General features: G+C 43.5%; 2 protein-coding genes and 1 long non-coding RNA gene across 3 annotated transcripts in view; 1 reads left to right on the forward strand and 2 right to left on the reverse strand.

The window, feature by feature from the left end:
- The window catches only part of LOC138952049 (KICSTOR complex protein kaptin-like), a 32,110-nt gene that overhangs the window by 4,252 nt on the left and 14,214 nt on the right, over window positions 1–13,644 (forward strand). The window contains exons 3-4 of the mRNA XM_070323624.1: window positions 1,251–1,365; window positions 1,579–1,633. Of these exons, the coding sequence (XP_070179725.1) occupies window positions 1,251–1,365; window positions 1,579–1,633 (170 nt within the window). The remainder of the gene's footprint in view (window positions 1–1,250; window positions 1,366–1,578; window positions 1,634–13,644) is intronic.
- LOC138952546 (uncharacterized) lies at window positions 5,313–11,036 on the reverse strand. The gene is made up of 2 exons (XM_070324229.1): window positions 5,930–11,036; window positions 5,313–5,745 (listed from the first exon to the last, which is right to left on the reverse strand). The coding sequence occupies exon 1, from the start codon at window positions 11,034–11,036 to the stop codon at window positions 6,390–6,392; it is 4,647 nt and encodes a 1,548-aa protein (XP_070180330.1). The 3' UTR covers window positions 5,313–5,745; window positions 5,930–6,389.
- LOC138952441 (uncharacterized) lies at window positions 12,003–13,014 on the reverse strand. Its single transcript, XR_011451372.1, has 2 exons — window positions 12,620–13,014; window positions 12,003–12,435 (listed from the first exon to the last, which is right to left on the reverse strand). It is a non-coding gene; the product is annotated as an uncharacterized lncRNA (long non-coding RNA).

Raw genomic sequence — 13,644 nt, forward strand, 5'->3', positions numbered from 1 at the left:
CACTGGAGGGATGCAATCATATTGGCAATGACGATAGTCAGCCCTGATGTGCGTCATATCAAACAAAACGAGTCTTATATTGAGCGGACAGCGCAGAAAGCACAGGTCAGAGCTTATTATTATGTGGACTGGGTGGCCGAGTGGTAACGCACTTGCGCTCGGAAGCGAGAGGTTGCGAGTTCGACCCTGGGTCAGGGCGTTAGCAATTTTCTCCTCCCTTTCCTAACCTAGGTGGTGGGTTCAAGTGCTAGTCTTTCGGATGAGATGAAAAACCGAGGTCCCTTTGTGTACACTACATTGGGGTGTGCACGTTAAAGATCCCACGATTGACAAAAGGGTCTTTTCTAACAAAATTGTATAGGCATAGATAAAAATGTCCACCAAAATACCCGTGTGACTTGGAGGCCGTGAAAAATAGGATATGCGCCAAAATGGCTGCGATCTGCTTTCCTATGTAAATGCGTGATGTATTGTGTAAAAAAATTCCATCTCACACGACATAAATAAATCCCTGCGCCTTGAATAATTGTGCGCGATATAAATTGCATAAAAATATAAATAAAAATAAAAAAATAAATCCCTGCGCTTAGAACTGTACCCACGGAATACGCGCGATATAAGCCTCATATTGATTGATTGATTGATTGATTATCAGTGGAAATGGAAGTTGTTTGCATGATTTCACTCGCACAGATCGCCGACCACAGTGGCTAGTGGTTGGCCAACAATGTCACGTGAAGCTTACTTCAGTGTTTTCTATACAAATAAGCCAGGAAAACCAACTCTTCCAAAACCCAGGAAAACTTAGAGAGTTTTTCCAAACAGTAATTAATGTATCTATTGCCATTAGACTGAGAGGACTGCATGCAAGACACATTGCAATTTAAAACATTTTGTTGATGATAAGGCCTAAAAAAAAAATAGGTGTGGTTACGGTAACCCGACCTACCCTATTTTTAGGGGCTGACCCTATAACTTTTTATTACATTTGTCACCCCAAAAAAACACAAAAAAAACAACAACAAAAAACCCGAGTGCAGAAAACGCAATGAAAGCGAAAGCGCTCGAGTCGCACACTTATTTCCCTGTCAAGTAGGTTTAATTTGTACACATTAGAAAAAAAAGTTTAAAAAAAAAAAGTGATTGCCTACCTTCCTACCCTATTTTTTTTTTGCTATGTTACCTTAACCACACCTATTTTTATTTTTTGCCTAATGAAGCTGTGTGTCTGCTGTATGGTGTGTCTATAGCTACAAGAGCAGGAGGCAAAGCCAAAGACCCAGGTACTCAACATCTATTCTGCTGTGCTGACCGAGGAAGAGGACGATGACTCTGGCAAGGAAAATAAATTGGAAATTGTTGCAGGTTTGTCATAGTAGGAGCTTTGTTTATGTGTTTCATACAGTGCTGTGAGTACCGGTGATCTCTCTGTGTGTGTGTGTGTGTGTGTGTGTGTGTGTGTGTGTGTGTGCGTTTTCTTTTTAATTATTCAATTTAAGAGTAAATGGTGGTAGAAATTGCTTGTGTTTTTTTTGTATATGTCTGTTGAAGCTTAGCATGTTTTTTTTCTTTTTCCAGATAGTTGTCAGAGTAATTCTTTGACCTTCATACCCTTCATTCTGACCAACACAGAGTGAGTATTGTAATGTTATTTGTAGTTAATGATAAGCAAGTTAAGTACATGTAAGTTCATAGAAGTGTCTCCATCAATAATCCTGGCATTCAGACCTCCCAATGTACTCTCAAACATGGCTGTGTGAATGATATATCTATATATATATATACGACTTGTGTCTGTGTGTGTGTGTGTGTTCGCGATGCACGGCCAAAGTTCTTGATGGATCTGCTTCAAATTTGGTGGGCATATTCAGGTAGACCCCGGACACAACCTGGTCGATGAGAATTTTCAACACGTGCTCTCAGCGCGCAGCGCTGAACCGATTTTGGTTTTTCTGTTCATATTCCCAGATTCATTCCCACTAACTCTTCCTTATCTTCTCCAGTGTTTTGCGTTTATCTCCCTTCCTTCGTGTGGCGTCAATCCATATTCCCGTTACTACGTTACTATTTTTAGAATGTCACTGCACTGTCCAGAACGCTTTCCTTGCACCCGTAAGTTGTCCTCACTGTAAAAGTGCAAAGGTCGAATCACTTTATAGCCACGCAAAAAATACACTGTCATCTATCTCTATATATTTATAGATATATATACATATATATAGCTATTCTGATGGACACGTGGGGGGGATTCGGGGGCTGTGATTGGATGGTCTCACACATCCCTTTTCCGATCATCAAAGCATAACGCTACGAAAGTTGGCCATTTTTGCCGATATCCAAACGATATCGGCAATAACAAAGACGCATGGTTCCGGTTTCTTCCACGTGTATAAAGTACACGCATACCTCGCCAGGCTTGTGTCTGTGGCTAGTCGACAGACGATGCCATTTGCTTTGTGTGTGTTTTTGTTGTTGCTTACTGTACATGACATACATTACGTGTAAAATCCAGTTCTTTAACTGGCAGCAAACCTTGCAAATTTCCAGAAGCTGCAATCTGAAGCGACCTATCTCTGATTTTTGCAGACGATCTCTCCAATCACCAATGTTTAACACAAAATCAGCAAACTCTCCTGTCACATAGAACGTCCATTGTGTAGTGCAATGTTGAAATGAAGTTACCGGTCTGAAGCATTTCATCGTTTCTTCTGAGACAATCCTTGTTCTCTTATCATCTACAGATTTACCGCAGTCTTCACCACGCGAATTCCCAACAGAAGTCAGACTTTCGAACATACAATCTACGTAGGCAAGCATGATACGTCATAACGTCATATGATTCCTAAGATATTGACGTAATGCTAAGCATCCGGTTATCTTGAGTTTTCTCCGTAATACATGTCCGTGGGTTTTTACAATGTTCGGTTATTTCCGTGGCTTCAAGCAGAAAGGGAACCGTCGTCTGCAATCAACGACATGGACCATTCTGGTCCTTGTTGCTGACAAAAACATGATTTTAACACAGAATTTAATGTCAGAATAGCTATATAAACGCTATTGTGTTTTCATCGTAGCAATAGGGTCCGATATTTAGACTCGAACAAGTATAATGCGACTCGTCTTCGACTCGTCGGCATTATACTTGTCTCGTCTAAATATCGGGCCATATTGCTACGCTGAAAACACAATAGCTGTTAATATATACGGCTTCTCTGTGTGTGTGTGTGTTTGTGTGTGTGTGTGTGTTTGTGTGTGTGTGTGGGCAACACCTGTGGATTGTAGAGTTCTGTTTGTGATGTGGTCTGGCGGCTTTGATGTGTCTGTATGTTCGGGCCTTCCTTTGAGAAGCCATAACAGTTATTATAGGGCTTAGAAATAAGCTCTAAAATTCTCAATCCCGTTTGAGTGGACTTCGCCTTCAAAGGTGATTGTGGTGTTTCGGCACTCGGTTATATTTGGCGTCGTCGACAGGGATGGGACTCGACATGAAATGTTGAGGCCACTGAATCATTTTTGTGCTGTTCTCATTCCACCAACCTGGGAGGGACCTAAGCTTGGCGGGTCCATGGTTCGGAACTTTGGGGACAAAGTTCATTCAAAGGGGGTCGAGTGTGACAGGGAGACTTCCGTCGCCCTTCACAGCAGACTCTGCAGAGTTGTTCGCCTTAGAAGTTGTGAGCTATTTATAGCTAGCTCGCCAGGCAACACCTGTGGATTGTAGAGTTCTGTTTGTGATGGGGTCTGGCGGCTTTTGTCTCTCTGTATGTTCTTGCCTTCCTTTGAGTGGGCACAAACTGGTGGATGAAAATGTTCACACGTGCTCTAAGACGGCGAACCGCCACGCTGTCTGTCTCTGTCTCGCGATCTATATCTATATATATATACGACTTGTGTCTGTCTGTCTGTCTGTCTGTCTGTCTGTCTGTGTGTGTGTGTGTGTGTGTGTGTGTGTGTGTGTGTGTGTGTGTGTGTGTGTGTGTCCGCGATGCCAAGCCAAAGTTCTCGGTGGATCTTTTTCAAATTTGGAGACCGTATTCAGCTACACCCCGGACACAACCTCATCGATGAGATATTTCAACACGTGCTCACAGCGCGCAGCGCTGAACCGATTTTGGTTTTTCTCTGGATCCATTCCCAGTAACTCTTCCTTATCTTCTCCAGTGTTTTCAGCCGCGTTTGTCTCCCTTCCTCCGTGCGGTGCGCCGGCAAAGTCGCCGTACACCCGGCATAGCCGGGTCCCCGGCGCAGCCGGGTAATCGGCTCGACTTCTTACCGGCGCAGCTGTACCCGGCAAAGCGGGTATTCATCTAGTATATATATATATATATATATGTATACTAGATGTGACGAATGGAATTCGTGTATCGACTCCCTCTCTCATATTAATCGAGACTTCACTAGTTGCGTACACAAAACGAGGTTAAATGACCGAGACTACGTCATGACGACACTGTATACATATGACGTCAACGCTCGCGCCATTAGTCCAAACCAGCGTACAAGACAAGAATTTGTTTATCTTCATGGAAAGAAATTTAAACGAAGAGAACAAAAGGAAACAGCGTGCATTGGTATTAATTCGTGAATATGAACTGTACATATATTCAGTTGAGGTTGCTAGGATGCAATGCTCTGACCGTTTCATTGACTCCAAGATGGCAGCAATCAACGAAGCCACGTAGATTGCACCAGCATATGTTTCACCTTCCGTGGACGGATTTCCACATTTTTGCGATCTCCAAAGGTCCACTAACCGCAGAAGGTGCAAGTGTACAGGGGTGTACAATGCTTGTGTAAATGATGTCGTGTGAACACTGTGGGAAGGGCAACGTCAGCGGTAACCACGGAAGGAACCACCAACGTCCCCAAGTGTCACCCAGATCGAGTTTATCATGATGAGTAGACTACTTTATATTTTGTGAACATTAACACACCATCTTGTCTTCATTTGTGTAAACCGAAATACATTTTCAACGAGAAGAAGAAGTACGTTCCGCGCTTCGATATCAAACGTCTACGCAACAAGAAGAAGAAAGACAATGTTGTTACGTGTGTGTGAAATCGCACCAGCGAAATCATAATCTATAAAACTTTCATTTGAAGATTCTAAGAGAAAGGGATTGATGTCTGCAAGAATGATCACGTGCATGTTTTTGAAAGTACAGAATTATTAAATTTCTTATTACTTCTTTGCACTTGTCTCTGTTAAACACTGATCAGCCCTAGAACGAGAAGCAGACGTCACAATGGTGGTTTATTGTGACGTCTGCTTCTCGTTCTAGGGCTGATCAGTGTTTAACAGAGACAAGTGCAAAGAAGTAATAAGAAATTTAATAATTCTGTACTTTCAAAAACATGCACGTGATCATTCTTGCAGACATCAATCCCTTTCTCTTAGAATCTTCAAATGAAAGTTTTATAGATTATGATTTCGCTGGTGCGATTTCACACACACGTAACAACATTGTCTTTCTTCTTCTTGTTGCGTAGACGTTTGATATCGAAGCGCGGAACGTACTTCTTCTTCTCGTTGCAAATGTATTTCGGTTTACACAAATGAAGACGTGATGGTGTGTTAATGTTCACAAAATATAAAGTAGTCTACTCATCATGATAAACTCGATCTGGGTGACACTTGGGGACGTTGGTGGTTCCTTCCGTGGTTACCGCTGACGTTGCCCTTCCCACAGTGTTCACACGACATCATTTACACAAGCATTGTACACCCCTGTACACTTGCACCTTCTGCAACACACACGTGCAATATCTGTTATTATCAAGTATGATTTCCATCGATATCATTCAATTTGTTTCTCTAAAACAAACACAGAAACAAGAGTTCACAGACTGACACAAACACATGGAAAAATGAACAATACCTGTGTTTTCCTGTGAATCAATAATGTTAAAATGTATTAGCGTGTTTTACCTGCGGTTAGTGGACCTTTGGAGATCGCAAAAATGTGGAAATCCGTCCACGGAAGGTGAAACATATGCTAGTGCAATCTACGTGGCTTCGTTGATTGCTGCCATCTTGGAGTCAATGAAACGGTCAGAGCATTGCATCCTAGCAACCTCAACTGAATATATGTACAGTTCATATTCACGAATTAATACCAATGCACGCTGTTTCCTTTTGTTCTCTTCGTTTAAATTTCTTTCCATGAAGATAAACAAATTCTTGTCTTGTACGCTGGTTTGGATTAATGGCGCGAGCGTTGACGTCATATGTATACAGTGTCGTCATGACGTAGTCTCGGTCATTTAACCTCGTTTTGTGTACGCAACTAGTGAAGTCTCGATTAATATGAGAGAGGGAGTCGATACACGAATTCCATTCGTCACATAACCCCATGGATCAAGATAATTATCCTATCCCAAGTAGATAATTATTCATCGTACGACGCTCTGCTCATATAATCTGCACCGTGGTTGTCCTTCCCGGGGATAACACGTACGGTGAACTCGTATGGCTGCAGTTGGAGGGCCCATCTCATCAGACGAGGGTTGTTCGGTTGTCGTTGGAGATGTTTTAGTGGGCGATGGTCTGTCTCAATGGTGAAGTGTTTCCCGTACAGATACCGTTCGAACTTTCCCACTCCCCAAACTGTAGCTAGGCATTCTTTTTCTACGGTGGCGTACCTACTTTCTGCTCCGTTGAACTTCTTGCTTTGGTACGCGACAGGTCGTAGCGTCTCTTCGTGCTCTTGCATGAGAACAGCACCCATTCCTTTGTCGGAGGCGTCCGTCCTTAACACGAAAGGTTTGCTGTGGTCTGGCATACACAGCACAGGTTTCTGTGAGATTTTCTCTTTGAGTGTCTCAAAACTCCTTCTCGCTTCGTCGTTCCAGACAAGCTTGTCTGGGTTAAACTTCTTTGTCAGGTCGGTTAACGGAACAGCTATGTTCGCGTATGACTCGATGTAGGATCTGTAGAAGTTGCAGAGTCCTAGGAACGACCGTAGTTCCTTCTTCGTGGTGGGTGGGAGAGCGTCTTGAATCTTCTTGATCTTGTCGCTTTCTGGCCACCTTTTTCCACCTCCCACTTCGTGTCCAAGGTACGGCAACTCTGTGTAGCCTATGTAGCACTTGGAGGGTTTTGCTGCCAAATTGGCTTCTTGTAGCCTCTGTAGTACTGCCTTCAGAGCTGACATGTGCTCTTCCCAGGTTTCAGTTGCTATAAGCACGTCGTCCATGAAGTGGTGGACGTCTTTTCTTCTGATTGGATTGAGTAGCTTCCTCATCATGCGGTTAAACACCCCTGTCGCTGTTTTCAATCCAAATGGCATGTTGGCCCAACGAAATTGGCCCGCTGAAGTTGTGAATGCCGTCTTGTCTCTATCCTCCTCCTCTATTGGGATCGCCCAATATCCTTTCGTCAAGTCAAGCTTTGAAAAGTATTTCGCCTTTCCTAAACTTTGAAACAGATGGTCGACATCGGTGATGGGTTCAGCGTCGAACACTACCACGTTGTTCAGAGCTCTCAGATCAGAACAGAAACGGTACTTTCCGTCCTTCTTCTTTATCAGGACGATGGGAGAGTTGTATGGAGAGTTTGCAGGTTCGATGACATGCAACTTCAGCATTTCTTCAATTTCCTTTTCGACAGTTTCTACCATGGCGTGAGGTATGGGTCTGGGTTTCACAAAGACTGGTTTCTTCTCTGTCACTTCAATGGAACATTTTTCCAGGTTCGTCGTCTTTGGAACATCTGTTAGGAACTCTTCAAATTCTTCACAGATCATCTTCGCCTCTTTGACCTTTGCCTCGTCCAATTTCTCGTCGAAATGGATGTTCTTCACATTTTCGGTTCTTTGAGTTTCTAGGAGGGGTAACATCTTCTGAGTGTCATACTTGAAAATGTCATCGTCCATCGTGTTGTCCTCTTCCATGACAACAGCCACGACCTCTTCTCCTTCGTCTTCTTCATCACTTTCTTCTTCGTTTGAAGCAGGAACACTCGCTTGGGCAGATGAACTGGGATTGGGAGTGGCGGAACTCAATTCCCGTTCTTGGTACTCCTTGATGAGGTTGATGTGGTAGATCCGTGTTCTTCTGCCAACTTGGATCTTGTAGTCGAATTCGTTCAACTTTTCCACAACCTTGTAGGGACCTGACCATGTAAGTTCCAGCTTGTTGTTCTTCACAGGGCGTAGAAGTAGAACCCGTTTTCCGACTTCTAGCGTCCTTGGTTTTGTTTTCTTGTTGAAGAAATGGGCTTGCTTGCTGGCCGCTTTCTTCAGGTTCTCACGTGCCACGTTGCACGTTTCTTCTATTCTGTTCCTGAGGTTGACTACATATTCCGCTGTAGTCTTCTGCTCCCCTGAGATTTCTTCTTCGGTCCATGTTTGGCGCAGCACTTGCATGGGTCCTTTGACAGATCTCCCATACAGCAGCTCAAACGGCGAAAATCCCATGCTTTCTTGTGGGGCTTCTCTGTATGCGAACAGGAGGGCGGGGATAAACGTGTCCCATTCCCTCGGTTGATCGATCGCTAACTTTTTCAGCATGCTCTTCAGTGTGGAGTTGAACCTTTCGACCAAACCATTCGCTTGAGGGTGAAACGGTGCAGTCATATGGTGTTTGATGCTGAGAAAGTCGTTCACTTCTTTCATCAGGTGGCTGGTGAACTGTGTGCCTTGGTCCGTTATCACTTCATCTGGGATTCCCAATCTAGTCCACATCTCCCAGAGAGCTTCAGCTACGGTGTCTGCTTGGATGTTTTTCAGGGCTACGGCTTCGGGGTATCGGGTAGCGTAGTCAACAGATACCAAGATGTATTGTTTCTTGCTCTCCGACATAGGTTTGACCGGGCCGATGATATCCACCGCAACTCTCTTGAAAACTGAACTGATGGGTGGCATCCTTCCCAGAGGGACTTTCTTTGTCTGACTTTTCGGCGCAGTTCTTTGGCATGTGTCACAGGACAAGCAATACCTACGAATGTCTCCTGCACACCCTGGCCACCAGAATTCTGCTCTAATTCTGTCAGATGTTTTTCTTTGACCTAAGTGTCCTGCCATGGGGTGATCGTGACCAAATGAAAGAACTTTGTTCCTGAGTTTCTTCGGAACGATTACTAGTGAACGGTCGTTTCCGTGGCGATCTTTCGTTGTTCTATACAGGATTTCTTTCTTGTATGAATACCGTATCCCATTGATCCCTTCTGGAGAGTTGGCAAATTGCCTGATGGTCTTCAACGAAGGGTCACTTGCCTGTTCTCTCTTCAGATCAGCTGGCGAATACAGTCTTTCTTCTTCCTTGACTCCCTGTTTGTGGCTGCAGCTTGGTTTCTGGGCGTCCTCTGTCGCTTGTGCTCTCGTGGTAACAGCAGCTGCTGTCCCAGGGTACCATGCTGGGTCTCGAACAGGATATGTGGGAGTCAATTTCTTCTCTTTACCTAGTCCATACCATTTACCTATGAGGACAGGGTAAATTGGGTCGTCCATCACCGTTACTTCTGTCTCGGAGTCAAAGTAGGGTGAATCGATGTGCACCACGGCGGTGTGGTACATCTTCTTGGAGTCTTTCTCTGCCAGAGTAGTCTCCTTCATTTTCGCTGAATATGCCTCCTTTGGCACAAACTTTTTGCTGACAATGATACCAGTACATCCAGTGTCTCTCAAAGCGTTGACAATTGTTCCATTCAGCTTCACTGGTACCACTTCGGCACATTTCTTTTCCTTGCAATTTCCGCAAAGTTTTTCTAAGAGGATCGGTGTCTCAAGTGTATCTTTCTTCGATGAAACTGCACCTGCTGTGTCTCTTTTGTTTGGACAAAAACGAGAGACATGCCCTTGCAATTTACAAATGAAACAACATCCAGATGCTCGCAGTTTCTCTCTCTCGGCGTCACTCAACTTTGCCTTTAGAGTTTGATTTGCGGGTTTTGTTGATGGAGCAGCTATTCTTGTTTCTTCTTGGGGAGAACGACGTTTTTCAGGCTTGACGTACGTCGATGAAGTTTTGACGTTCGATCTAGATTGTTGATATGTGTTGGCTATCATCCCAATCTCTTTGGCGCTCTTAGGGTCTCTATCCCTAATGTGAACGGCGAGGTCAGGAGGAAGGGTGTCCAACACCTGCTCACGGACCAACAAATCTTTGAGATCTTTTACATCTTGGTCGCATTCTGCTAATTCCACCCACTTGTCTAGATACCGTTCTAGCTTCGTGATGTGCTCTTTATACGTGTCAGTGGCGCTTTTCTTGGTTTGGCGAAACTTCTTTCTATAATCTTCGCTAGTGAGTTGGAAGCCCTCATACAAAGCGTGTTTGAGAGTGTCGTAGTCATTAGCGTCTTCCTCGTTCAGCTTTGAGAAGATGACTCTCGCCTTACCCTTCAGAAAGTACACTACACGTGAAGCTTTTGCTGCATCACTCAGGTTACAGTCTCGAGCATAATGCTCGAACTGATGGAACCAGCTCTCGATGTCATCACGGTCGTCTAGAAAAGGAATCTTGGGCTTGAAACCATCATCTTCGCGAATACGTCCTGGCGAGTTGTTGTTCCTGTTGCCCTCTTGGTTGGCGTTCTGGATTTTCAACTGTTCCAGTTGGAATTGTCGTTCAGCGTCACGTTCTAGCCGTAGTCGTTCAGCATCACGTTCTCGTTCTTCGCGATCAAGAGTTTGTTGCTTCTCTTTCTGATCAAGAACAAATGCACGCAACTCGGCTCCTTCTAACCCCAACAACTGTCCTTCGGCCAATAGCTGTCTAGTCAACTCTAGCGGATCTACACTTGTGGACTGAGACATATTTACAGGTGACACGTCCGTGCACGCCTGTGGATCAACCTCTTCTTCGTTACGGTTGCTGTCAACTTGAAGAGAGAGATGAACACTCTCTTCTTCGTCAGCAGGGACTGGTAACGAATCTATCCCCTCTTCCCGATCGTTACCGGCAGTAAGGTTTTTTCTTCCCTTCTTATTTGCGGTCACTATGGGGAGAGATTTGTCGGCCGGCTGTTTCCGTGCCAACTGGGCTGCGATGGTGGACTTTCTAAAATTATGAGCTGGGGAACTGTCGTCACTCATAAGTCACCTCGCGTATTATTCCAAAACGTACAAAATGTATGTTGCTCAAACACCGTCGAGCTACTAAATTTCGGATCAAATTACAAAAAGAAACAGTCGGGCGGCGCCTTCGTGCACAAAATGCAAGTCCTAGTTTAGCTCTACTTCTACTGTACTTTGAAATAATTCTTCAACGTATGTTACGTTACGTTTCCACACAACCACCCAAAGAGTTATGTTTCCACGTTCTATCGTGAGTCAGTTTACTTCTATCTACCAACGAGAACTTACACTGTAAACTTTATTTGACTCTTTCTGGCGAAAAGATCAATCTTTCACTCGATCGAACGTTGAATATACAAGATGTATCAAATCAACTGTCAATTCGCATCATTTACTGTGTAGATTAATTTACAGCCACTTCTACAGCAAGTAAATACGACTGATATCCACAAGTCGATTATATAGGGCTTCACAGGGAAATACAGGTATTAAATCCTTACCTCTTAGGTACCTGACTCCCACCAACCTCCCGCGTAATTTAGAACAAACTAAGGGGAATGATGGTTCCGATAGTACGTGCAAGAATACTATCACACTGATGAATTGGAACACCACAAATAAAATTGGGAGCTAACAAATCAAAAGTGGTCTCGCTAAATATTGATTTTTTAACGTGTCGTTTCAGCTGACAACACTTCCAGTTTTTATTTTACCGTGTGATAGGGCACACGTTGAGTTATAGATCTGTGATAAGTAATATAACTAAAGGTAAATAAATAAAATTATATGATGAGACGATGGCGATGAAGTACGAACATATACAATACAAATCGACATGCAAGAAACCTACAGCAATTTTGAAACGAGAAAAATTTGGAACGGCTGGATCGAAAGTAAAACGTTGATTCAATATCCCGGACGAGCCCCCATTGTGACGTCTGCTTCTCGTTCTAGGGCTGATCAGTGTTTAACAGAGACAAGTGCAAAGAAGTAATAAGAAATTTAATAATTCTGTACTTTCAAAAACATGCACGTGATCATTCTTGCAGACATCAATCCCTTTCTCTTAGAATCTTCAAATGAAAGTTTTATAGATTATGATTTCGCTGGTGCGATTTCACACACACGTAACAACATTGTCTTTCTTCTTCTTGTTGCGTAGACGTTTGATATCGAAGCGCGGAACGTACTTCTTCTTCTCGTTGCAAATGTATTTCGGTTTACACAAATGAAGACGTGATGGTGTGTTAATGTTCACAAAATATAAAGTAGTCTACTCATCATGATAAACTCGATCTGGGTGACACTTGGGGACGTTGGTGGTTCCTTCCGTGGTTACCGCTGACGTTGCCCTTCCCACAGTGTTCACACGACATCATTTACACAAGCATTGTACACCCCTGTACACTTGCACCTTCTGCAACACACACGTGCAATATCTGTTATTATCAAGTATGATTTCCATCGATATCATTCAATTTGTTTCTCTAAAACAAACACAGAAACAAGAGTTCACAGACTGACACAAACACATGGAAAAATGAACAATACCTGTGTTTTCCTGTGAATCAATAATGTTAAAATGTATTAGCGTGTTTTACCTGCGGTTAGTGGACCTTTGGAGATCGCAAAAATGTGGAAATCCGTCCACGGAAGGTGAAACATATGCTAGTGCAATCTACGTGGCTTCGTTGATTGCTGCCATCTTGGAGTCAATGAAACGGTCAGAGCATTGCATCCTAGCAACCTCAACTGAATATATGTACAGTTCATATTCACGAATTAATACCAATGCACGCTGTTTCCTTTTGTTCTCTTCGTTTAAATTTCTTTCCATGAAGATAAACAAATTCTTGTCTTGTACGCTGGTTTGGATTAATGGCGCGAGCGTTGACGTCATATGTATACAGTGTCGTCATGACGTAGTCTCGGTCATTTAACCTCGTTTTGTGTACGCAACTAGTGAAGTCTCGATTAATATGAGAGAGGGAGTCGATACACGAATTCCATTCGTCACACTAGAGGAATACCCGGCTTCGCCGGGGTGAATCGCGAGACAGAGACAGACAGCGTGGCGGTTCACCACAATCACCTTTGAAGGCGAAGTCCTGTCAAACGGGATTGAGAATTTTAGAGCTTATTTCTTAGCCCTATATTATCTGTTATGTCTTCTCAAATGCCAGAACATACAGACAGACAAAAGCCGCTAGACCCCATCACAAACAGAACTCTACAATCCACAGGTGTGCCCACACACACACACACAAACACACACACACACACAGAAGCCGTATATATATATATATATATATCTATATCTATAAATATATAGAGATAGATGACAGTGTATTTTTCGCGTGGCTATAAATTGATTCGACCTTTTCACTTTTACAGTAAGGACAACTTACGGATACATGCAAGGAAAGCCCACAACTTCTAAGGCGAACAACTCTGCAGAGTCTGCTGTGAAGGGCGACGGTAGTCTCCCTGTCACAATCGACCCCCTTTGAATGAACTTAAATTCCTCCCAGGTGGAATGGGAACAGCACGAAAATGATTCAGTGACCAAAACACCACAATCACCTTTGAAGGCGAAGTCCACTCAAACGGGATTGAGAATAACTGT

This window comes from Littorina saxatilis, linkage group LG17, assembly GCF_037325665.1.
Source record: "Littorina saxatilis isolate snail1 linkage group LG17, US_GU_Lsax_2.0, whole genome shotgun sequence".
NCBI lineage: Eukaryota > Metazoa > Mollusca > Gastropoda > Littorinimorpha > Littorinidae > Littorina > Littorina saxatilis.